The sequence below is a fragment of the Schistocerca americana genome, chromosome 2, assembly GCF_021461395.2.
Source record: "Schistocerca americana isolate TAMUIC-IGC-003095 chromosome 2, iqSchAmer2.1, whole genome shotgun sequence".
Classification (NCBI taxonomy): Eukaryota; Metazoa; Arthropoda; class Insecta; order Orthoptera; family Acrididae; genus Schistocerca; species Schistocerca americana.
The window spans coordinates 458853824-458880468 of NC_060120.1; the positions used below are offsets into that span (position 1 = coordinate 458853824).

The 26645-nt window shown below is 44.0% G+C and overlaps 1 protein-coding gene across 1 annotated transcript in view; it reads left to right on the forward strand.

The window, feature by feature from the left end:
- Positions 1–26396, forward strand: part of LOC124594091 (allatostatin-A receptor-like) — a 72510-nt gene extending 46114 nt beyond the window's left edge. Inside the window, exons 3-4 of the mRNA XM_047132442.1 lie at positions 6881–7245; positions 23772–26396. Coding sequence (XP_046988398.1) covers positions 6881–7234 — 354 coding nt within the window. The 3' untranslated portion in view covers positions 7235–7245; positions 23772–26396. The remainder of the gene's footprint in view (positions 1–6880; positions 7246–23771) is intronic.
- Positions 26397–26645: the final 249 nt, after the last annotated feature.

Below are 26645 nucleotides of genomic sequence, written 5' to 3' on the forward strand. Positions count from 1 at the left end.
CGCCTTTCTTGCCATTGCCTGTCTACACCTCACATCCTCCCTACGTGGATCACCGTCAGTTATTTTGTTACTCAGAAAGCAAAACTCATCGGCTAATTTTGGTGTCTCATTACCTAATCTAACTTCTTCACCATCGCCTGATAAAATCTGTCTGTATTCTACCACCCTTGTTTTACTTTTATTGTCTTTCTGTATTCAACTACCCTTGTTTTACTTTTATTGTTTTTCATCGTATATCCCCCTTTCAAAACACTAACAATGTTCTTAAGCTGCTGTTACAAGTGTTCTTCCGTCTCCCACGGAATTATAATGTCATCAGCGTACCTCAAAGTTTTAATTTCTTCACCCTGAATTTTAATTTCCTTTTCAAATTTCTCCTTGATTTCTTTTACACGTTGCCCATTGTCTACATATTGAATTAATCGAGGATCAGCTGCAACCGTGTCTTATTCGGTTTTCGACTTCTGTTTTCCTTGAACGTGCTTAGACTCTTATAACTGCGGACTTGTTACTACATAAGTTATGAATAAGTTTTCACTTGCTATATTTTATCCATGCTACCTTATGGATTTCAAATAGTGTAGTCCAGTAGAGACTGTCGAAAGCATTCTCTAAATCTATTAATGCTGCGCCGGCCGGTGTGGCCGTGCGGTTAAAGGCGCTTCAGTCTGGAACCGCGTGACCGCTACGGTCGCAGGTTCGAATCCTGCCTCGGGCATGGATGTGTGTGATGTCCTTAGGTTAGTTAGGTTTAAGTAGTTCTAAGTTCTAGGGGACTTATGACCACAGATGTTGAGTCCCATGGTGCTCAGAGCCATTTGAACCATTATTAATGCTGCCAACGAGGGTTTGCTTTCTTCAATGCATCTTCTAAAATAAAACGCTAGGTCAGTTTTGCCAGACGTGTTCCTCTATTTCTGTGGAACCCAAACTAAACTTCCTCGAGTTCGACGTCTACTAGTTCTCTAGTTCTTCTGTAAGTAACTCATATTACTGTTTTCGGCATGACTTACACTGAGGTGATAAAAGTCATGCGCTAGCGAAATGCGCATATACGGATGGCGATAGTATCGCATATACGAGGCGTATAGGGGCAGTGCATTGCTGAAGCTGTCATTTGTACTCAGGAGCGATTATGGCTGAATGACGGAAAGTGACGGACTCAACGCGGACTGGTAGTTGGAGCTGGGCGCAGGGGACATTCCTTTTCGGAAATCGTTAGGGAATTCATTATTTCGGGATCCACAGTGTCAACAGTACGCGGAGAATGCCAGATTTCAGGCTTTACCTCTCACGATGGGAAACGCAGTGGCCGACGGCCTGTACATAACCTCTGAGAGCGGCGGTGTTTGTGTACAGTTGTCAGTGCTAACAGATAAGCAATACTGCGTGAAATAACCGAAGAAATCAATGTTGGACATCGACTAACGTATCCTTTAGGACACTTCGGCTATGGCAACAGACTTCCGACGCGAGTGCCTTTGCTAACTACTCTACACTGCCTGTAGTGCCTCTCTTTGGCTCGTGAGCCTGTTGGTTGCTCCTATACGACTGGAAAACCATAACCTGATCAGTTAGTAAGAGCTGATAGTGGGGTTCACCACGTATCAATAAAACGTTCTCCGTTTTCAGGCCGCGTCAACTCGAATAAAATCCTCGAGCTTTCGATGACCGTCTCCGCCATCGTCGTCAGGAGTTCACTGACTGCAGGGGCTGCTACGGTTTCTCGCTTGTATAGGCATGATGACATCATCAGCAGCCCATCAGATAGACCCACCGTGGAGCGCGCGCGTAAGTCGACCCGGGCAGTTAGCGGAGCTATTGCCGTCGACCCGGGCAGTTAGCGGAGCTATTGCCGTCGACCCGGGCAGTTAGCGGAGCTATTGCCCGTGGCAGCACCGGTGACGTCAGGTGGCGCCAGGGCAGGCGCCACGTTTGAAACTGCCACTCTCGCGTCACGCATCTGTCTTTGCTTTCTTTCGATGCCCAACGCCTGCCCCCATGCCCTGCTGGGCGTGTACCCCTGGTCTCTGTTGAAACTGTTGTTAAACGAATCTCGGCCGCTTCCTTTATAACGGAGTCCCAATATGTAGATGCATGAGCCAACACTTTTGTATTTTCGAACTGTATTTTATGTCCGTTTTCTAGGCAATGCTCCGCTATGGCCGACTTGTCAATCTCCCTTTGTTTTATATGGCGCTTGTGCTCAGTACAACGCTCCGCACTCGTACGAATTGTTTATCCGATATACATGCTGCCACATTCACAGGGTTCACTATACACGCCGGACACTCGAAGAGCAATGTCGTCTATAACAGGGCGCAACATATCTCGTAACTTGGGGGCGGGCCGGAACACTGGTCTTAGCCCATGTTTCTGCAGTAGACGTCCTAACTTGCTGTAAGTTTCTCCAACGTATGGCAAGAATGCAGTCCGTTTGGTCTCTTCTACTGATTCACCTGGTGTCTTCCGTCGGTTGCCCTTGAAAGCGTTTGCGATGTCTCTTTTGCTGTATCCATTTTCCCCGAAAAGACGTTTTAAGTTCTGCAATTCAGACTGTAGGTGGTCGTCGTCAGAGACAATCTTGGCTCTACGAACGAACGTGTTCAGGACCGCTTTCTTGTGTACAGGGTGGTGGAAAGTATTGGCGTTCAAGTACCGATCAGTGTGTGTTGGTTTCCGGTACACTGAATGGCCAAGCTGGCCTCCTGTCTTCCGGTCAACCAAAACATCCAAGAATAGTAGCTTTCCGAGTTTGTCCATCTCGACAGTAAATTTAATGTTGGGATGGATACCATTCATGGGATCGACGAACTGCTGTAGTGTATCTTCACCATGAGGCCATATCAGGAAGGCGTCATCAACGTATCGTAGAAAGCAAGACGGCCGTAATGTCACAGTTTGCGGAGCCTGCTCCTCAAAGTTCTCCATGAAGAAATTAGTGACTGCTGGAGACGGTGGTGATCCCATAGCTGTGCCGTCCGTCATCTCATAATATTCACCGCAGTTCAAAAAGTACGTTGTCGTTAGGACGTGACTGAACAACTTAATGATTCAAGCTGGAAAATGTTGGGCCAAAAGATCCAGCGTATCTTGTATTGGCACCCTAGTAAAAACGTCCAGGCTAACCATTAGGACCTTTTAGCCTAACTTCATTCTTTTGAGTATCTCAACAAATTTCTGCGAGTTGACAGCATGGTTTTCACAATGTCCCAATTTTGGTGCTAATAAACCTTCCAGATGTTTTGAAAGTCTGTAGGTGGGCGAACTGATTGCACTAACAATGGGCCTCAGAGGAACACTTCCCTTGTGTGTCTTTAGTAATGCATGGTCATCGAAAGCTCGAGGATTTTATTCGAATTGACGCGGCTGGAAAACCGAGAACGTTTTATTCACGTATGCCGTCGCGTAAGACTCCGCGTTCACCACGTGTGTCGCACACCCCACGCAGCAATGGACGCAAGTTGTCAACAAGGCACTGTGCCTGCTGGTGGTGGTTCCACCGTGTTGTGGGCTGTGTGTGCACGGAATGGACTGAGTCCTCTGGTCCAACTGTACCTACCATCGGCTGGAAATGTTCTGGAACTTGGAGCCCATTTGCATCCATTCATGGATTTGATTTTCCCAAACAACGACGGAATTTTTATGAACGACAATGCGCCATGTTACCGGGCCACAATTGTTCAAGATTAATTTGAAGAACATTCTGGACAATTCGAGCGAATGGTTTGACCAGCCGTCGAACATTTATGCGACATACGAAATTTGAAAATTTGTGGTAAGTTCCTATGGGACCAAACTGCTGAGGACGTCGGTCCCTAGTCTTACAAACTATTTAATCTAACCTAAACTAACTTACTCTAAGGAGAACGCATACACCCATGTCCGGGGGAGGACTCAGATCTCCGGGGGGATCCGCGCGAACTGTGGCAAGATGCCCATGACCGCGCGGCTACCCCGACCCCGCGCGGCCTATGCGACATAATCAAGAGTCAGTTCGTGCACAAAATTCTGCACCGGAAACAGTTGCGCAGTTATGGCTGTAGAAGCAGCATGCCTCAATATTTCTTCAGGGGACTTCGAACGACTCGTTGAGTCCACGCCACGTCGCGTTGCTGCACAACGCCCAGCAAAAGTAGGTCCGACACGATATTAGGAGGTATACCAAGACATATGTCGCCTCAGTGTATTAAACTGATAGTTCCGTAAGATTCACACTCGTCAGCACTTGCCTTTTTTGGAATGGTAATTATTACCTTTTCTTTGATTGTATTTCGTCTGTTCACCGATCTACTGCATCGGGTAAATAGTTTTGTCATGGACCTCAATAATTCGGAGGTAATGTCGTCTACTGTAGGGCCTTGACTCGAATTAGATCTTTCTGTTCGCTGTGAAATTCTTCTCGCACCATCAAATGTCTCATCTCTACCTGGTTATCCTCCCCATAGTACAATACTGTTTTCAGGTTCATTTCCCTTGTACAGGCCTTCCATATATTCCTTCCATCTTTCAGCCTTCCCTTCTGTTTTTAGTAATGGTTTGCCATCTCAGCTTTTAATACTGAAACAGCTGCTTCTCTTTCGTCTAAAGCTCACTTTGATTTTCCAATAGGTGGAAACTGTCTTTCCAGTAGACATGCATGGATCTCCAGCCTCTTTTTTCTGCTGTAGACATTTATGCTTCGTCATTTTGCACATACATAGGAGGTCGAGTTGAAAAGTAATGTCTCCGAATTTTTTATATCGGCTGAGGCATTACAACTTATGAGTATTACTCGGTCGACTTTTCCGCCTTGCTACAGCAAGTTGCAACCCTCTGCCGTTAGAGGGCTCCGAATTGTAACGAACAACATGGCGGTGCGTGAGCGATCCTCGAAAACTGAAATCACGAATCCGAAGAGTTCGTCCACTCATGGTGCACCCAGTCCTTCAGCATGACAATGCCAGGCTACACACGACCGCTGCAACATCTACAACAATCCGACGCCTAGAGTTCACTGTCATCTATCTTCCACATAGTCCCGACTTGGTCTCATCCAATTTTCATCTGTTTCGAAAATTTAAAGAATACCTTCGAGGTCTTTACCTTGATAGTGATGAAGTGATGCGAGCAGAGGTGAGGTGGAGTGACCCTGAACAAAGTCAAGCCTTCTGCAGAAACGGTATCAGCAAATTGATCTCTCGTTGGGATCACTGTCTTGAGAAATAAATACACTACTGGCCATTAAAATTGCTACACCACGAAGACGACGTGGTACAGACGCGAAATTTAACCGACAGGAAGAAATGCTGTGATACGCAAATTATTAGCTTTTCAGAGCATTCACACAAGGCTGGCGCCGGTGGCGACACAAACAACGTGCTGACATGAGGAAAGTTTCCAACAGATTTCTCATACACAAACAGCAGTTGACCGGCGTTGCCTGGTGAAACGTTGTTGTGATGCATCGTGTATGGAGGAGAAATGCGTACCATCACGTTTCCGACTTTGCAAAGGTCGCATTGTAGCCTATCGCGATTGCGGTTTATCGTATCGCGACATTGCAGCTCGCGTTGGTCGACATCCATTGACTGTTAGCAGAATATGGAATCCGTGGGTTCAAGAGGGTAATACGGAACGCCGTGCAGGATCCCAACGCCCTCGTATCATAAGCAGTCGACATGACAGGCATCTTATCCGCATGGCTGTAACGGATCGTGCAGCCACGTCTCGATCCCTGAGTCAACAGATGGGGACGTTTGCAAGACAACAACCATCAGCACGAACAGTTTGACGACGTTTGCAGCAGCATGGACTATCAGCTCGGAGACCATGGCTGCGGTTACCCTTGACGCTGCATCATAGACAGGAGCGCCTGTGATGGTGTACTCAACGACGAACCTGGGTGCACGAATGGCAAAACGTCATTTTTTCGCATGAATCCAGGTTCTGTTTACAGCATCATGATGGTCGCATCCGTGTTTGTCGTCATCGCGGTGAACGCACATTGGAAGCGTGTATTCGTCATCGCCATACTGGCGTATCACCCGGCGTGATGGTATGGGGTGCCACTGGTTACACGTCTCGGTCACCTCTTGTTCGTATTAACGGCAATTTGAACAGTGGACGTTACATTTTAGATGTGTTGCGACCCGTGGCTCTACCCTTCATTCGATCCCTGCAAAACCCTACATTTCAGCAGGATAATGCACGACCGCATGTAGCAGGTCCTGTACAGGCCTTTCTGGGTACAGAAAATGTTCGACTGCTTTCCTGGCCAGGACATTCTCCAGATCGCTCACCAATTGAAAACGTCTGGTCAATGGCGGCCGAGAAACTGGCTCGCCACAATACGCCAGTCAGTACTCTTGATGAGCTGTGGTATCGTGTTGAAGCTGCATGGGCAGCTGTACCTGTACACGCCATCCAAGCTCTGTTTAACTCAATGCCCAGGCGTATCAAGGCCAATATTACGGCCAGAGGTGTATGTTCTGGGTACTGATTTCTCAGGATCTATGAACCCAAACTGCGTGAAAATGTAATCACATGTCCGTTCTAGTATAATATATTTTTCCAATGAATACCCGTTTATCATCTGCATTTCTTCTTGGTGTAGCAATTTTAATGGCCAGTAGTGCATATAGACATGACGAATAAAAATGTAATGTGTTACTAAAGTTTTCTACTTTAAAAGTCTTACACGTTTCCAGATACAAAAGTCAGAGCATCAGTTTTGAGCATGCCCTCGCAGATAGACATTACCTTCAAGCATTACCGTTTGTTTGCCCATACTCTGTAGAAGACTGATATGAGTGTGACGTAGCTCCTTCACAAATGTAACCTGCTCCCCGTACCGGTGTTGTGATGTTTGTTTATCAGAGGTGTGTCGTGTGCTCGGCAGGTGATCCTGGTGCTGAAGACGGTCGGGATGTACGACATCACGACGGCGAAGGTGATGCTGCAGATCGTGTCGCACGTGCTGGCCTACATGAACTCGTGCGTCAACCCCATCCTGTACGCGTTCCTGTCGGACAACTTCCGGAAGGCGTTCCGGAAGGTGATCTACTGCGGGCCGGCGGGCGGCGGCGGCGGGGCGCAGCGGGGGCGGAGCGTGGGGCAGAGGCAGAGGGCTGACGGCGCGGCGGCGGGGGCGGGCGCCAACGGCGGCGACGCGCAGCTGCGGCCGCTGCACGCGCACACCGCCAACGGCACCAAGACCACGCGCGCCGACGCCTCCACCGACGACCTGCTCTGAGCTCCCACCAGGTGCGTGCGCCGCTCGCCTCTGGTTCACACCCAACTCGTTCTCTGCAGCTCAGCAGTCCAACTTCTTCCAGGTACCCCACACACTTGGCCTCCATTAGACACTTAGTTCATTCTCTGTAACTTAGCAGCCCATCTCCTTCCACCTAATTCTGCATGCGTGACACTAAATTAGTGGCGCAGTGCTTCAGTCACTCGACTCGTACCCAAAGGGAGCGGCGTTGAGGTTCTTTAGTTGCGTCTTCCTTGGGTCCTCTAAACCACATGAGGCGCGGGACGAAATAAGCACAACGGACAGACTGGTCACCCCTATGTGCCACCACACTAGTACCGTCTACCGTCGCTTCTAGCCGTTTTGGTAGGCTAAAGTATTACGGCATTAGGTACGAAGAAAGGGAGATTAGCGCTTAACGTTTCATCGACAACGATGACGTTAGAGGTGGTTATGACATTATGGAAAAAGCCCAACAATGTTTACCTTCATATCTGTAAAGTAGAAGATGGTTCCCTAGTGTCAACAAAGAGGGAAGAGGTTGAACTGTGAGTGGGATCACATAAAGTTGAAGGTGCCAAAGTACTCTGTATAGGGTTCGACGCTTTTCTTCATATGTAACAATGACATTAAACTTTGAAAAGACTCTCTATATGTAATTCAGAACCTGTAAGAGGTTTCCACTCAGCATATGCGTAAAGTATGAAGGAGAGCAAGTAGAAGAGGTTGACAGTCTTAAATTCCTGGGATTACAACTTGATAATAAATTCAGTTGGGAGGAGCACACCACAGAACTGCAGAAACGCCTTAACAAATCTGTATTTGCAATTCGAGTGTTAGCAGGCATAGGCGACATAAAAATGAAAAAGCTTGCATACTTTGCCTATTTTCATTTCATAATGTCATGTGGTATAATATTTTGGGGTAACTCTTCAAGTCAAACAAAGGTTTTCAGAGTCCAAAAGCGTGTAATACGTATTATTTGTGGAGTAAATTCACGGACGTCCTGTAGGAACCTCTTCAAAGAACTGGGTATACTAACTACTGCCTCTCAGTATATTTACTCCTTAATGAAATTTGTCCTAAATAATATATCTCTTTTCCCAACAAACAGCTCAGTTCATATATACAATACCAGGAACAAAAATGATCTGCACAAAGACTTAAAAGCACTTACTTTAGTTCAAAAAGGGGTCCACTACTCAGGAACACTCATCTTCAACAATTTGCCAGCAAACATAAAAATTTAGTTACAAAAGGGGTAACTAAGAGAAATATGGAAACCGTAGAACGATTTGCGGATAAAATATGGTCTTACACCTCGGATTCAATAGGTGATAGAAAGACAGAGCCAAGTGTTTTGGATAGCCTCTTGTAGACCCTGCGGAAGGATCGTCTTATTGTAACTATTCTACGTCACAGGGTCAAACTTCGAATATTACACACATCTTCCACTTTACGCAAACGGAGTACATCGGTTGGTCCTTTTTCACTTGATGTGATCTACAGTGTATCTTGAGGGGCGTTGTGGGGGAACCATTGCGTTCATGGCCGGTTCCAGAGAAAACCGAAAAAACTTGATTCTTGGTCTACCAAAACCAAGCCGCAGATTCCAAGACGGCTACGCACAACAAACGTCTGAAATTTTGGTAATGTATTCCTAAGATTAAGATAATTCTCATTCATTGTTCCATCTCATATTTTCAATTAGATTAAATGTTTTGATCGCTGTGGATCATCTTCAGATCTAAGTAGTTGCGTCAGCAACTCATCTTGTCTATTCACAACCACTTATCAGAGCACTGTATTCCTAAGATCTCGATCTGGAGCAAGCTTGAAAATTATCGTGATAGATTTATCCATTACTGAAACACAGAGGTTTGAAGTTAGCCAAGTAGCACACGTAAAATGCGCACTTACAATCCAGTGTTTATAAAGTGACGTAGCATGGTGAAATAATCTGTAAAGTGTGTATGTTACCCTCAGAAGGTTTTTGGGAATCCCATGTTGTAGTACTGAGCAACATGAAAATTTTTTGTACACTTCAAGTCCGGTCTGAGTTGTAAAATTAATTCTGAACTATTTCTGTTTCACATAAGTAAACTATCAAAATTTTACTGACGCATAAAGTTCTTTCCATATAACTCCGTTTAAAGGACTGACTGAAAAGTAGAATACTAGCTCCCTCTTTCTACCTTCCTTAACACTTTTAAAAATTTTCCCAAAAATTTTCGCACGCGAACATATTCGCGTTTTTTATGCTGAGAGAGAGACAGTGCCAGGGGGAAACAAATGGAAGCGTAAAAAATACTGGAATATAGTATACAGTGGTTGTGAAATAGAAAGAGCGAAGGAGACAATGGCAGTGTGAGTGAAACGGATGCACGCACTTGTAGTGGGACGTAGTCGACAATGACAGAACAGTACCTGGAAAAGAGTGAAGGAAGCAGGGAGAGTGTGGAAGCTGGTGAGAGCCATTGATAAGAGACAGAGCCTTCGACAATGACAACGAGGAAGAGAGAGATAATGACAGAGCGAAATGACAGCGTCAGTGGAAAGGAATCAATGAGGTAGTAGCAAGACGGAGACATTCACAGTGAGAGGAGCCAGTAGTAGTAGAACAGAACGAAGGAAACTATGGCTGTGAGACAGGAAGACAGTGACACAGTGACACAAACAGATAACGGCAATGAGTACGGCTGACTGACTGTGTGAGAAAGGACAAGCGAGGGTGTATGGGGATGAGTGGCTTACAGCGATGGAACAATGGGTGTGAGCGAGTTATCGTCAGGGGAGCTTGCGGGAGTGAGAGGTGAGTTGCTGGTTAAAAAGAGCACAGATACACTACTGGCCATTAAAATTGCTACACCACGAAGATGACGTGCTACAGACGCGAAATTTAACCGACAGGAACAAGATGCTGTGATACGAAAATGATTAGCTTTTCAGAGAGTTCACACAAGGTTGGCGCCGGTGGCGACACCTACAACGTGCTGACATGAGGAAAGTTTCCAACCGATTTCTCATACACAAACAGCAGTTGACCGGCGTTGCCTGGTGAAACGTCGTTGTGATGCCTCATGTAAGGAGGAGAAATGCGCACCATCACGTTTCCGACTTTGATAAAGGTCGGATTGTAGCCTATCGCGATTGCGGGTTATCGTATCGCGACATTGCTGCTCGCGTTGGTCGAGATCCAATGACTGTTAGCAGAATATGGCATCGGTGGGTTCAAGAGGGTAATACGGAACGCCGTGCAGGATCCCAACGCCCTCGTATCATAAGCAGTCGACATGACAGGCATCTTATCCGCATGGCTGTAACGGATCGTGCAGCCACGTCTCGATCCCTGAGTCAACAGATGGAGACGTTTGCAAGACAACAACCATCTGTACGAACAGTTAGACGACGTTTGCAGCAGCATGGACTATCAGCTCAGAGACCATGGCTGCGGTTACCCTTGACGCTGCATCACAGACAGGAGCGCCTGTGATGGTGTACTCAACGACAAACCTAGGTGCACGAAAGGCAAAACACCATTTTTTCGGATGAATACAGGTTCTGTTCAGAGCATCATGATGGTCGCATCCATGTTTGGCGACATCGCGGTGAACGCACATTGGAAGCGTGTATTCGTCATCGGCATACTGGCGTATCACCCGGCGTGATGGTATGGGGTGCCACTAGTTACACGTCTCGGTCACCTCTTGTTGGCATTGGCGGCACTTCGAACAGTGGACGTTACATTTCAGATGTGTTGCGACCCGTGGCTCTACCCTTCATAATATCCCTGCGAAACCCTACATTTCAGCAGGATAATGCACGGCCGCATGTTGCAGGTCCTGTACGGGCCTTTCTGGATACAGAAAATGTTCGCCTGCTGCCCTGGCCAGCACATTCTCCAAATCTCTCACCAACTGAAAAGGTCTGGTCAATGGTGGCCGAGCCACTGGCTCGTCACAATACGCCAGTCACTACTCTTCATGAACTTTGGAACCATGTTGATGCTGCATGGGCAGCTGTACCTGTACACGCCATCCAAGCTCTGTTTGACTCAACGCCCAGGCGTATCAAAGCCGTTATTACGACCAGAGGTGGTTGTTCTGAGTACTGATATCTCAGTATCTATGCACCCAAATTGCGTGAAAATGTAATCACATGTCCGTTCTAGTATAATATATTTGTTCAATGAATACCCATTTATCATCTGCATTTCTTCTTGGTGTAGCAATTTTAATGGCCAGCAGTGTATGTTCACATGGCAGAATTTTTGGGAAAAATTTTAAAGTTGTTGAGGAAGGTAGGATGAAGCTGCTGGAACCACACTTGTCAGAGTCTTTTACATAAACAGGAGCATATTCGCATTTTTGCGCTCCGATAGGAGCATTATTACGCGGGTTAATTTATTGACGAGGAATGCAATGGGTGTCCACAGTGGACAGACATGTCACTGCCGCGTCTCAGGCTGTTACAACTCGACGGTGAACCAATACAGTCAGAGCCGCTTCACATCTACACAGATGTGAAGATCATGGCCTAGATCTACACTCGTTCTTCGTGCGCACCAATTAATTAGTGCAATTCTACTGCTTTGTAGTAGCAGGCAGCCGAAGTAATAAGCCAGTCACTTGAACCTAGGGATGCCGCATCGGCAGGATAAGCCGATTGACTGTTGATACGGGAGGTCGTGCACCTGGCTGCGCTGAGCGGAGCGGCTTCAGTTAGTTGCTCTTCGGCACACGGACCAAGAGTTACCGCCCACTGTGGTCTACAAATCATATGCGAGCTTAACTGCCGCCTTTCGGCAGGTAGTTGTAGGAAGCACTTATGGTCGCTGCAAGTGATGTCATCATGAAGAATCACTAAATACGAAAAAGAAAGACTGTCTACCACCTATTAAGTAAATCTCTCCTAAATTTAATAGTTCTCCATTGCTTCACAAGAAATTTAAATCAGGTGCTAAGAATTTGCCGTGTATACCGCATCCCAGTAACATTCTCCGTACATTACTGAAATGAGTGGACATAAATCTGAGGAAACAAATGGTGGCCACTCTGAACTGGGTACCAAATAATTTTTTCTGTTATTAAAAACCTTATCGTAACAAATTATTTTCTATAGATAGAAAAAAGTAAATTAACAAATAGCCTGGTTTCGTGAAATTTTCTTTTCGAACTTTGTAGCTATGTAAGCACTGCATCTGTTTACAACATAGTGAAATCAAGTTTATCAGTGGCGCAGAACTGGCAGATGACTCACAGTGTTTTCGATGTCTGGGGCGCGCCGATGGTAACGTTGAGAGTGTACGCAGTATTTCCTCTGTCTGTGGATGGATGGGGGGTGCTTACGTGACTTTGTTCTCCTGCGGTTCACTTCTCCTGTGGAGACAAGATGTCAAAATCTATGTTACGTAACACTAGTACAGTATCGGCCTGCTCTTCACTTCTGCAATTAAGATATCTACATCAAATACAGTTTTTGCTACCGTGAGAAAATACAGAAGACCTTTACCATACCGCAATCTACCAATCAGCTGCCGACAATAGAAAAAAAGATGTGCTGATTTAAAAACGTGTGCCGAAACCGCAATGAAGTACACGGTTCTAGCGGCGTATCGCTTGACAAGATGCAATAACTGTTACAGTGAACCGAGGACTGGCTCTGCGCCTCTCGTGTGAATTGACGCGTAAGGCTCAGCGCAAAACAAATCGCTTTGGTTCTGTCCACATGGATGCACTACCTCCCGTGTAAAATGATCCTCATTACAAGCATTTCGTCTACTGCTTCACGCGGGTTTTTATTTGCCAATATTATCTTTCACACTGAAACAATGACAGGCCATGTGCTTAAAAATGTTCCAGACAATATCCACAAAAATATTTTTGAAGACATTTAAAATAAAGTTTATCGCAGTACTTGTGAATTTATTGTGTTTGACTAATCGCATGTATTCAGCAAATTTTGCTTTAAATATAAATATAATACAATATCCTTGAATATGACATCCAAATCCTGAATGTATAGCGCGAATTAATAATACATTTCTGGCCATTAAAGCTGCAACAACAGGAAAGATAACAAATAACGAGATTTTAGATCTTCTCCCTCCACGGAATGTCAACGGCCTTGCTGCGGTGTTAACATCAATTCCCGTCAGATCATCGAAGTTAAGCACTGTCGGGTTAGGCTACCACTTGGATGGGTGACCGTTGCCGAGCACTGTTGGCAAGGGGATGCACTCCTTGTGAGGCCAATTGAGGAGCTACTTAACTGAGAAGTAGCGGCTCCGATCACGAAAACCGACAACGGCTGGCCCTCGATATCGGCATTCAGTTACGCCTGTCAGTTGAGGATGACACGGCGGTCGATCGGTACCGTTGCGCCTTCCGAGGCCTGTTCTAACGGAATCTAGTTTAGTAGTTTAGCCTCTACAGCGTATACGCTGTTTGATTATTACAGGTACAAACGAAAGGGGCTAGCAAGCAAAGCTCCAGAAACCAGTATGTTCACCGACACGACGTATGCATAAGTACAGACATGCGACTGTTGGAATTCGGCATTCGGACATGAAATTACTTCCCATAGGATAAAATACAAGTTTCAATGAAACAAAATATTTCAGTGGCCCGCATAGATATTTAAATATTGTCCCCACACAATCGGCTAATTCAGAGGATTAAATATAACAGACACAACCGGGCTGCAACATTATTATTAACAGTTTTTGGTCTTCGGTCTTAACCAGTAATAATACCTGAGACAACTTCATCAGTAAGACATAAAATAGAAAAATAGCTCTTAAAATATACTAGAATCACGACAAACACATATGCATGGGTCTATTACAACCATCGTCACCTGACAGCTACCACAACAAGCCATATAAATCGCTCTACCAAACTGGCTAAGGATGTCTCTTCATATATTCTTATGCAAAATACAAACTACTGATTATTCGCATAAAAAGTAACTATATCAATTTTAAGCATTAATGCTCATGGCGCAGTTGAAACAAAACACTTTAGGACTAACAAAATTAATCATGTTCACAACGTGTCGGTCCCAAGTAGAATAGCTCTTGCGCTTAACGTACACGCCCGCACACCTGCATGTCATCGATAAACGACCACAACTTGTCACACTATAAGCAAAGTCTTCCGGCCGAGGTTACCCGCGCAGAAAATGTGACTTGCAAACGTACACAATGCATCTCGTGCATAACACACAGTGCAATGTACCAACTACAAAACGACCAACACGTGTCAATACCCCTTTCTCCGTTTCCACTGCGATTGCTGTCCTTCCGGTCGGAAAAAATACACCACTGCTCAAACACGCTATTGTGTGCACACAGTGGCGATTCCCTGCACAGACCGTAGTGGCGACCACCTAACAGGACCGTAACACATCACATTCTGTAGACCGTAATCTACACCTGTGCCCGGAATTTGCTCGTCCCTATCTTTAGTTTCCCCATCGCCACTGTAGCATCCTCGTTTGGCACTGTGGGATCTTGTACCGTAGAAGCAAGGGAGAGGATGTTAAAACTTTGCCGTCCGCTCGTCTCGTATAAATGTATTCACTTGCCGTCGTTCGGATTATTTGGCTTGTCGCTGGCCGTTCTTGACGTTATCGGGAGGTTATAAATTGTTAAGTTTTACTAATCTCGTCGTTAGTTCTCATAAGTTCACAAGCCTGTTCCCCTATTAAAATTTCGAAGATATACATAAGTAAATAAATACAAAATTTGTTTGTTTCGTATATTCGTTTATTTGCATTGTCTTTGGTACTTAGTACTTCTCTTTCGTATGATATCCAGCAAAACAGTCTCCAAGATGTAACGCAACTCCACAAGACTTGCACATTAAGTTTGTTTTCTCTTTTTTTTTGTTTTTGGAACATACATGGCATTTCCCTCGTTTTCGTTTATTCGTTTCGGAAATAAATATTAGCTGGTGTTGCTTTATGTGATCGGAAAGTCTGTCAACCGGATCATGATGAGACGTACGCGACGTAGTGGCAATCCGCAAGTTTTGCTCAGGAGCCGGTAAATGGTCTTTATTCACGAATAAGACACTTTCAGTAAAAAATCGTGAAATACGAGACTCTTGTTGCCTGTATTGAAATATTGCCATGTACGGTACGCATTAAATAATGCGCAATTAAAGAGGTATATCCAAACCTTTCTTGTCCATTTTATAGTTTTTCTGTGTATAGGGTAACAACTCAATTATTGGTCTGCCCGGTCCACTCCTTTCATGTATTTGTTGTAGTGTAATACACTTTTAGCCTTTTTGTTGTGTAATTGGTTTTTCTACGTTTTCTTTGAGTGTCAGTCAAAGTGATATTATGTATTGTAGATCACTCGTACCGTTTTAGCTTTCGAAGCTCTCCATATCTGTGCGAGTGCTTCACCTTTCCGTTGATGAAAAGCTTCAAACACATTGACTTCTGCGCGCTTTAATGTTTCTGGAAGTCCTATATTTTGCCGTAACGTTCCACAAACTCGAATTTTTTTTCCAAGTAACTTCTCTGCAACTTCTACACTGTTGTAATAATTATCCATGTAGAGGTGATGCCACTTTCCATAAGAAGGTGTCAATAGTTCCATCACTCTTTTTGCTAAAGGCTGTCCAGCGCCGCTATATATCTTGAATAAGGAAATGTATCCCGTACTCGAATCACACAGCATCCGAATGAGTATGCCATATTTCGTTATTTTCGACGGATTGTAAATTTATCCGTCCACGCTATGGTATCATTCTTTCATCAATTGATATGTTTTGACTGGGATTAAAGATTTCTTTAAACTTTTTGGAAAAATAGTCAATTATGAATTGCACTTTGAAAAGCCAGTCGGCATTATCCGGTTCATTGTTGTTATCGGAAAAATGTCAAAATGATATTTGTCTGAATCGATTGCGGGACATCGTTTTGCGAAATCTCGGTGTGTCCAGTAACGTTGACCAATAATCATAGATCCTTGTTTTTTTTTTTTGTTTACAGTAAGGATAAAAGCCCAAACCATTTTCTAAGTTTGGGTCCCGTAACGTTGACAAATTTGGCATTTTTTATCCAGTTTCCTTCTATTGCAACTTTGACTGTAGTACTTGTTGGTTTCGTTGCTAATATACTCAAATAGATCGTTCTTAATAGCCAATTCTACGATATCCTCGGCGCTTTGTGTATCTTTGGGAAATATGTTTGGACCGGGAGATCCTTCAAATTTAGTCCTCGGTAAATCAAATTCTGGCCACTGTGCACTGTCACCTTCTTCTGATTCATCCGAATCAGTTGGCAACCGTAGCGTTCGCCGAATTCTTCTTCCACGTATTTCACTATCTTTCGATAATTCTGCTTCACTTTCATTTTTTTTATATTCAGTGTCTTCTTCCAACTCGACCAAGTCGTCCGAAACGTCAGGCAATACGTCCGCGCATTCATCTCTTTCGTTCTGGCATAATGAAAGGGCACGTACTTGTTGACGTGTGTAACTTATTGCTACCTAAACAAAACACCAACAGAATGCAAAAGATAGTGAAGTGCTGTAGCCGGCCACTGCGCGATAGTATGCTCACGACATCACTGTGGTGTCGCCGGCCGTTGACCGCTATTTAGCGAACGACACCACTGTGGTGTCACCAGAAGGCATAGTGTTAATATGGGTGGCCGGTATCTTCTTTTCACAGCACAGATGTCCTCGTGGATTAACACATTCTTTATTTATATGAACTATAAGTTTTTACTTAACTTTAATACTGTCCATGTGTTTTGGTACAAGCTCTCCAATCATTGTCATCTTGCAGACGATATCGGTAATTGCTACAATCTGACGCTGTGTGTTGTTGTAGCTTAAGCCCGCTCTGCGAATAAATGACAGACGCCAAACTAGAATGAGTCAGTGAGAGTCACTGAGCTAGTGACTGCGCTATTGCTGAGCTAGTGACCGGGCCCCTCCGGTCAGCGGGTGAAATCTAAATACTTGTTGTCGAGAGGCCGTTGATGGCGTGTTGCTTGTGAATCTGTCTTTGGCCTCCTTTCCGATAGGCGAGCTTGATCCAGCGCCTACTATAGATCTTCGTGTTACATCTTTGCTTACGTGTATGCTGGCGACAGTTTACGCCAGCATGCAATCCGTGCAATGACTGACTGACTCCAACACCTTCAGGCTCATCCTGCCGTACGGACACGGACGCGCTGCAGGCTTGATCCCTGCTTCCACCGCAGCAGCGGCGGCGGCCTCCGGAAGATTTGCTGACTCCAGTTGCTACTGCTGACTGACGAATCCGCCGACTCTTCTGGCCGCCAGGTCGCCATTGCAGCTCTCACGACAATCACGTGTCCGCGCCGTCCCTCCTCTCATGACTTCACTGCGACACTCTGTTAAAAATTACTTTCTGGAGGTGGAGAAAACAACCGTACCATTCGACATGGCGAACTCCACTCGTTTCATTTCATTATTTATCTAGTATTGGCAAATATTATTTCGGCAACCAAAAGTGTGGCCTCCCAGGTCCCCAGACTTAAATTTTTCCTTGACCTTGGATATATTTAAATGCTTTGAAGAACGTACTGTTCAGGGCAATAATCAGCCGTCCTCTGTATCAAGGTAGATGACAACAGCAAGGGCAATACGAGACCTTACGTTATCTTGTTGGAAGATAACGTCATCAGATCTCAGAATACAGCTACTATCCTCAATAGGTCATAAATGTAATAGCCAATGTCTAATTTATCGACTACACAAACGAGAACTGACAATCTTCTTGTTGCAATAATTTACCAACAGCTGTATTTATTGTAGAAATTTATTTTATTTTATGAACTTCTATGTGCTACCAGTTTCGGCATTACAGTGATGCCATCTTCAGGCCCCAATCGTCATAGTCGTAATGGAAGGAGCCATATAACTGGATCCGTGAATCAATCTTCCTGCAACAGCTCTTGGTGGCCAGGCGACACAGTCTGTAAGCAGTCAGTTTGTAAAGCTCTTTCTCTTGAATAAATCATTCCTTTTTTCTGAAACTGTAATAATATGTTTGTCTGTTCGGGTACATCTACACATGTCTCATTCGGATAATTCCTTCGAGGTGAGTCACTTTTCTCTTCTGTTCTACATCCACGTGATTACTCTGCTATTCACAATAAAGTGCCTGGCAGAGAGTTCAATGAACCACCTTGAAGCTGTCCAACTCTCAAACGGCACGTGGTAAATACGAGCACTTAAATTTTTCTGTGCGAGTCCTGATTTCTCTTATTTTATCGTGATGATCATTTCTTCCTATGTAAGTGGGTGCCAACAGAATGTTTTCGCAATCGGAGGAGAAAACTGGTGATTGAAATTTATGAGAAGACCCCGTCGCAACGAAAAACGCCTTTGTTTTAATGATTGCCACTCCAATTCACGTATCATGTCTCCCCTATTTCGCGGTAATACGAACTGGCCTTCTTTGTACTTTTTCGATGTCATCCGTCAGTCCCACCTGATGCGGATTCCACACTGCACAGCAATACTCCAGAATAGGGCGAACAAGTGTGGTGTAAGCAGTCTCTTTAGTAAACCTGTTGCACCTTTTAAGCGTTCTGCCAATGAATCGCAGTCTTTGGTTTGCTCTATCCATAATATTATCTATTTGATCGTTCCAATTTAGGTTATTTGTAATTGTAATTCCTAAGTATTTAGTTGAATTTCCCGCCCTCAGGTTTGTTTGACTTATCGAGTAATCGTAATGTAGCTGATTTCTTTTAGTACTCATGTGAAAAACTTCACACTTTTTCTTATTCAGGGCCAATTGCCACTTTTCGCACCATACAGATATCTTATCTAAATCATTTTGCAAGTCGTTTTGATCATCTGATGACTTTACAAGACGGTAAGTGACAGCATCATCTGCAGACAATCTAAGACGGCTACTCAGATTGTCTCCTATGTCGTTAATATAGATCAGGAGCAACAGCGGGCCTGTAACACTTCCTTGGGGAACGCCGGATATTACTTCTGTTTTACTCGATGACTTTCCGTCTATTACTACCAACTGTGAGCTTTCTGACAGGAAATCACGAATCCAGACGCACAACTGAGGCGACACTCCGTAGGCGCGCAGTTTGGTTACGAGACGCTTGTGAGGAACGGTGTCGAATACCTTCTGGAAATCTAAAAATATGGAATCAATTTGACATCCCCTGTCGATAACACTTATTACTTCATGAGTATAAAGAGCTAGTTGTGTTTCAGAAGAACGATATTTTCTGAAACCGTGCTATGTGTCAAAAAATCGTTTTCTTCGAGGTACCTCATAATGTTCGAATACAGTATATGTTCCAAAACCATGCTGCAACTCGACGTTAGTGATATAGGCCTGTAATTCAGCGGATTACTCCTGCTTCCCTTTTTGGGTATCGGTGTGACTTGACCAATTTTCCAGTCTTCAGGTACGGATTTTTCTGTGAGCGAGTGGTTGTATATAATTGCTAAATACTCTGAGATGAACCTGACTGGTATACAATCCGTACCGGAGGCCTTACCTTTATTAAGTGATTTCAGCTGCTTTGTTACACCGAGGATATCTACTTCTATGTTTCTCATGTTGGTAGTTGTTCTTGATTGGAATTCAGGAATATTTACTTCGTCTTCTTTGGTGAAGGTGTTTCGGAAAACCGTGTTTAATAACTCTGCTTTAGTGGTACTGTCATCAGTGACTTCACCGTTGTTATCGCGCAGTGAAGGTATTGATTGCGTCTTGCCACTGGTGTGCTTTATGTATCACCAGGACCTCTTTGGGTTTTCTGCCAGATTTCGAGACAGAACTTCGTTGTGGAAATTATTAAAAGCATCTCGCATTGAAGTACGCGCCATATTTGGAACTTCCGTAAAACTTTGCCAATCTTGGGGATTTTGTGTTCTTTTAAATTTGACATGATTTTCTCGTTGCTTCTGCAACAACGATCTGACCCGTTTTGTGTACCATGGGGGATCAGTACCATCACTTATTAATTTATGTTGTATATATCTCTCAATTGCTGTCGATACTATCTCTTTGAAAACTTTCCACAACTTTTCTACACTTAGATGATCCGATCGGAAGGAGTGAAGACTGTGTCTTAATAAGGCTTAATAAGCACTTTTATCAGCTTTTTTTAAATAGATATACTTTGCGCTTATTTTTGATGGTTGTAGGTGTTACGGTATTCAGCCTAGCAGCAACGGCCTTGTGGTCGCTAATCCTTGTATTCGTCACAATTCTCACTATTTGTCCAGGATTATTTGTTGCTAAAAGGTCAAGTATGCTTTCACAACCATTTACGCTTCGAGTGGGCTCATGAGCTAATAGTTAAAAATAATTTTCTGAGGAAGTCTAACATTCTGCATGGTGTCTGTTCTAAGTCGTGTCTCCCTACCACTTTCGCGCAACGACGCTCTGAGCGTGTTTTTTAGGGAATTGACTAGTTTCAAACTGGGACCTGTTGCTGGTGAGGAGACGCCGGACCACACATGACATGTAGAGTTCAGAAGTGTTCAGTGAGACTAGCGATGATATAATCAAATACTTAATGATTTCAGCGTCAGCTCCACTGCACTCCCTGTAAAAGAATCTTAATACTAACTAAATTTAATGGAAGGGGCTCAAGGCTTTCCTATTTTTAGTTAGCTGGTAAAACAACGTCGAAAAAGCGGTTAAGATTACCATTGAAATTATTATTCTACTCACAAAACATTGTTTATAAATTGTACTATTGATTGAAGGAAATATATTAATACAGGATGATAAAAACCAACTGCGTTCAACAAAAATGTGAACGAATATTCCCTGAATGGGTTTCCAAGTTCTATAATGGATCGAAGGATGAGCTATGCCATATCACATCTATAATCTAGGTTTAAATTAAGTTTCATAAAAGAGAAAACTATCAAAAATGGTCTACAGTGACCCTCAATTATCTTTAATCACTTATTTAACTTGTCATAAATTGCAGTGGCTAACGTGGCTTCTCAATAATTATATAACAGAAAATTCATTGCGATTCAGATTTTAACTTCAAGTAGCAAATGTGAATACCACGAAGTTTAATTGATGATCGACACTAGTATTACGTAAAAAGGAGATGTAACAGATGAGACTTCTGCAGTTCTGAGTGAAGCCTTATGCGCTCTTATGCGGCATTGCGTGCGTTCATTACCTTGTCGGTGGTTAGGCAGCATCAGGGGCGGCGGGCGGCGCAGCTCCACACACCTCGCCGTCTCGGTAGCAACTCTTTCGAACTTCTCCTTACTACAGTTTACCGAAGTTGGTTTAAGAAAAAGGTATCTGGCTGTGTTTCCAACTGACTAATCAGCGTCTCAATGTTAACCTTAAGCTCCGCCTACAAAAATTCTGTCTATCCAATGAGAAACGTTATACTTTTCGTGGTGGGGAAATGTTTTTAATGTTTGCTATGTAACAGAGACGCATATAGTCTCACTCTAAAACTTGCAGCTGGTGTGGCCCTTTTAGTGATATCGTAAGATGTATACTGTTCTTCTGGAGGGCTCTATCTTTTAACACGGGCTGAGGGATAGACCTCCCGGCGGTCGGCCAGCGATGTGGGTGTCGTAGGGCCTTCTAGCCTACACAGCTATGCTCTCGGCTTCTGTTCTCGCTTCTTCCCTCGGAACTGCGTCTGTTTCATGGTGGGAAGGTATGACATGCATTTAGGCGTTCTTGTGTTAATCTGTGGTATTCCATTTTCTCACTCATTGATCGTATTACTTTGGTTAATTTAATGTCAGGATTTATTCGGAGCTATGTGACATATTGCCGGATTTGCTATTATGTCAGGGTTTTCATGGAAGGTGTTGGATTTGTCTGACACCTTACAGAAGCATTCAGTACAATTTCGGATGACGTTTTATGCCTGCCGCCTTTAAACGTTTAATTATTCCAGCATATCGAGGGTACATTAAATCACCACCGACTATAACTGTATGAGCAGGGTACTTATTTGAAATGAGACACTAGTTTTCTTTGAACTGTTCAGCAACTATATCTTCTGAGTCGGGGATTGTGTTACAGAGTTACATTGTTACAGTGTATAACCACTTCCGACATTTCTTAACTTCGGTTATTGGCGCAGGACCATTGTATTCAATGCAGCAAGGCCTCTGTCATGGATACACTGATATTCTTCTGATTTGTATACATAATCAAGTAGTACATTCAGTGTCAGTTTGACGTTTTTTGAATGCCGCCTTCATGGTGTTACTATTTTAATGGCGAGCAGTAAACGTAGAATTTTAACCCTTTCGTGAGCCCTGGGAAACATGCTTCCCACTACAATTAACTCGCTCCTAGTCCCGTGGGATTCACAGTTCCCACCTCTGTACGGTGCTACCACCTAGTGAACAGTATAGCGTACTACTTCCAATCGGAGGTTCCCGCCGTTTTTGCTGTACCTTCAAGCAGAGGCATTGTATAGCTGAGTGTTGCTCTGTAGAGGAGCCTTTCAGTGCTGTTTGCGTGACCTTTTGTGAGTTTTTCCTCAAAGCTATAGTATAAGGTAAATACTTTTGATTTGCCCAAATTTATGAAGGAAAACGTAAAATTGGAACGAGGAGAATTCCAGTTTGAAACAAAAGGAGCCATTTCTGCAGTAAAATGGATGGGTAACCATCCAGTCACTTTCCTGTCCTCAATTCATGACCCATGAGAAACAGCCACAGTGAAAAGGAAAAACAAGGATGGTACTAGTACAGGGATTTCTTGTCCTGAAGTTGTGGCAGAATACAACAAAATAATGGGTGGTGTCGATAAGTTTGATCAATTACGAGAAAGGTATACTGTTGGCAGACGTTCTGTAAAATGGCGGCACAGAATACTTTATTTCCTGGTGGACGTTGCTGCAGTGAGCAGTTTTATCCTGTGTAAAATAAGTAAAAGAGAAAGTTGACAGCATGATCAGCTCACATACAAGATCCATCTAGCCAGACAATTGGTCGCTGGCTTCTCATCCCAAAAAAGGAGTGGACAAAAACCTGTCTTTCTGGCAAAAAGGGGTAAAGTACCTGAAGATTTTCGTCATGTGGCTGTAGGGGAGCATCGACCCATTTTAGGAGAAACCTACAGGACGTGCAGTCATTGTAGTTCCAAAGCTGCGGAAAAGAGCACTCGCTGTGTTTGTACATATTGTCAAATACCACTTTGCATAGAACCATGTTTCAGAAACTTTCATGGCAAGTAATTGTGAACAATCATTGTAACAAGAGAAGTAAATTTATCAAATAAGTATGACATATATTGTAAAAGTTGTTTTTGTCATTTAAAGGCAGTGAGAAGAATACTTCCCACTTTGTTGTGTGACCTCACTTTCACAGTTGGAACAAATTTGATATTTTGTATGATTAATACACCTATCTATTAACTACTATCTGCTCTCCATTCATTAAAAAAAAAGCTGCTCAATAATTTTGCCCACGAAAGGGTTAATTTGGGTGAAGCACTGCTAGTGAAAATGTGTAAGAATTCCTTCGTCGTACAGTGAGCATGGCGTTGCTTGTTTGCAGTTGTAGAGTGACGTGGCGGCCGGCGCAGCCCCCGGCGGTTTCGTGCTGTCGCCGCGGCGCCCTCGGCCACAGCGTGCAGACGTCGCCCCACCTGGAGCCGCTGCGGCGCACAGCAGCCGGCCGCTACTCCGGGACACAGCCAGCTCTGACCCTGCTTTCACCGGCGCGCCGGCGTGTTATCGCTGGACGCTCGTCTCTCGCCACTTTGCCACACCTCACACCGCCTGTCCGCCCGCACACCAGTCCAGCGACGCACTGCGAGGTTGCTGCCTCGTTAGGCTCTGTCACAAATGGCGGTCTCAGTTTCCCCAACAACAGTCTTAAACAGAAGTTCGTCCATCAGGCCGCTTTTCCGTGTCCAAGACAGGCCGAAGTGAAATTCGAACATTTCATTGTAATCTCACTCATCTTTCTTCTTACCCAGCATAATGCCGCTAACACATATCGTGTAACCACTTATTATGTAGCTGACTGCTACAGTTCACTAAACACTTCCGAGTGATAACCCAATACACGCTCTCCCATCTGAAGAGATTGCTATATCGAAGGAAATCATTACAATTACCAGCATGCAGCGTACAAACTATTTTAATATGATAATATCAACAAAGCCAAAAATTTTAAGTTATCGTATCCCTTTCCCAGGAATAAATGAAGTTATTCTCACAACATCAATGATGAATTCGCTATAGTTGTAAAAATTACTTATTTCTAAAAAGGAAACAAGAACCCGGTATCAGGACCCGTGTCCCGTCTTCAGGTGTATATTGAAATGTGAGCCAACAAACGGTGGGTAACTAAGGTTACAATAGGTTAAAACGTGTTAAAACAGTGCATCCCTGGATGCATTATTTGACCATGTTTTAACCTATTTGAACCTCAGACATCCATCGTTTATGGACTCACATTTTAATATACATATGAAGCCGCGACACAGGTCCTGAAACTGGGTTGTTGTTTCCTTTCTAGCAATAAATAATTTTTACAGCTCTGCTAGATTTTATCATTGATATTATCAGCAGATGTGGATGGAAAAAAATTCATAAAAGATGGAATAAATTACAGTGAAATGTCCAAAAAATACGTTCATTTATTAATTTGGAATCGGTGACGTTTCCTTTCAAGAATTCGATCACAGCTGTATTTTAAATAAAATACTTCGCGAATCTTCGATCGCTGAAATTGCTCCTGACATTACGACTGAAACTATTCCACCCTGTTGAATGAACGAATATTAAAGGAAGGTAGCTTGTCGCCCAAATTATTAGAACCTAATTTTGAAAAATACTGGTAAATGTTAAAAAAATGAAAATGAAATACTCTGCAACTAAATAAGGACCTGTAGAAGTCGACATTACGAACTTCTTACATTATTGTTAAACGATGTACATTTCCGTTGTGACGTACGGCGGTGGGGTTTGTGGCGACCATAATGACCAGTGGCAGTGGTTACAGGTAGAATCGGAAAATCAGAAACAAAACTGCAGTTCCTGTTTGCCGGCGAAAGACAGCGAATCATTATCTTCACCTCTATCCCTAATCATAAGTATAATAGTCTCACCACAGCCACAATTCTCATAAAGTTGAATTATATGGAAATGAAGACATTTTTACCCAGTCAGTAAAGTTTCACTCTATGGTATAACTCTTCAGATGGTACATTACTTGGAGGCGCAAGTAATAACTATTCGTGCGAAACGTGAAGCGCTGTAGGGACAGTGAGGAAGTTACACTTCTAGAACGGTGGAGAGAATTCGTAGCTCCCACAGGACTCGAAATGGCACGTGATAACCACTATTTACTACATAACTACTATTTAAGGCAAAATATGAGAGTATGTAATGTTTAGTTACCGGGATAACTAATAACTAACTCACTAGTACTAGCGACCTTTCGGTGTACACTGCATACATTGACCTACAAACGTGTGTCAACACTGTTTTGAAACGGAGTGTGCTTGGAGTCGACACTCCATAACGCTACCGCATTCCTGCATCTACTAGCACCAACGCGCACATTACTCAGCTCTAAGCGTTGGACTGCTGTGTTATTAAAATATCGTCCGTTTCACACGAAGTGAACAAACAGCAGCACCTGTGAAGAGCCCTGTCTACTTTTTCCTGAAGTTCCCACCACATGAAAGAACTTCACACACAAAAACTCTCTTTTGTGTCGTTTTGTGTGACTTTTGTTTATTGCGAATATTTAAAGTGCAGTGTTCCTCCCCTTTTTCTTCAGCTGTTCCATCTGCGATTTTTAGTGTCCTCTCGATACCTGCAGCAGTGTCGGAGTCAGCCTCTGTGTGCCGCCAGACTCCACGATGACAAGTGTCAGGAGCGTGTGCGGGCGGATAGGCTGCACCGCGGCGGCCCTGTCTACAGTGTGGAGCGCCGTGGAGCGTGGAAGTGCCAGCCAGCCAGTCCGCGTGGGCCGCGCCCGCCGCCCCGCCGCCCCCGCCGCCCACAGAGCAGCCCCGAGCCCCGGGCAGCCCCCTCCGGCCTGCGGGGGTGGCAGCAGCCGGCGGCGCGCTGGCCCACTTCTTGTTGATGTTGTTGTCGTTGTTGTTGTTCACTTGTAAGCTGTAAACATGTAAAGCTTCAATAAAGGTATATTTCGTGTTTGTCATACCCAGCCTCATACGGTTATTTGTCGTAGAGACTACAAAACAGGGTACGCCTGATGAAGATGATATTTTACAACAACTGCAAAAATAGAAACTACATCCACTACTGGCCATTAAAATTGGTACACCAAGAAGAAATGCAGATGATAAACGGGTATTCATTGGACAAATATATTATACTAGAACTGACATGTGATCACATTTTCACGCGATTTGGGTGCATAGATCCTGAGAAATCAGTACCCAGAATA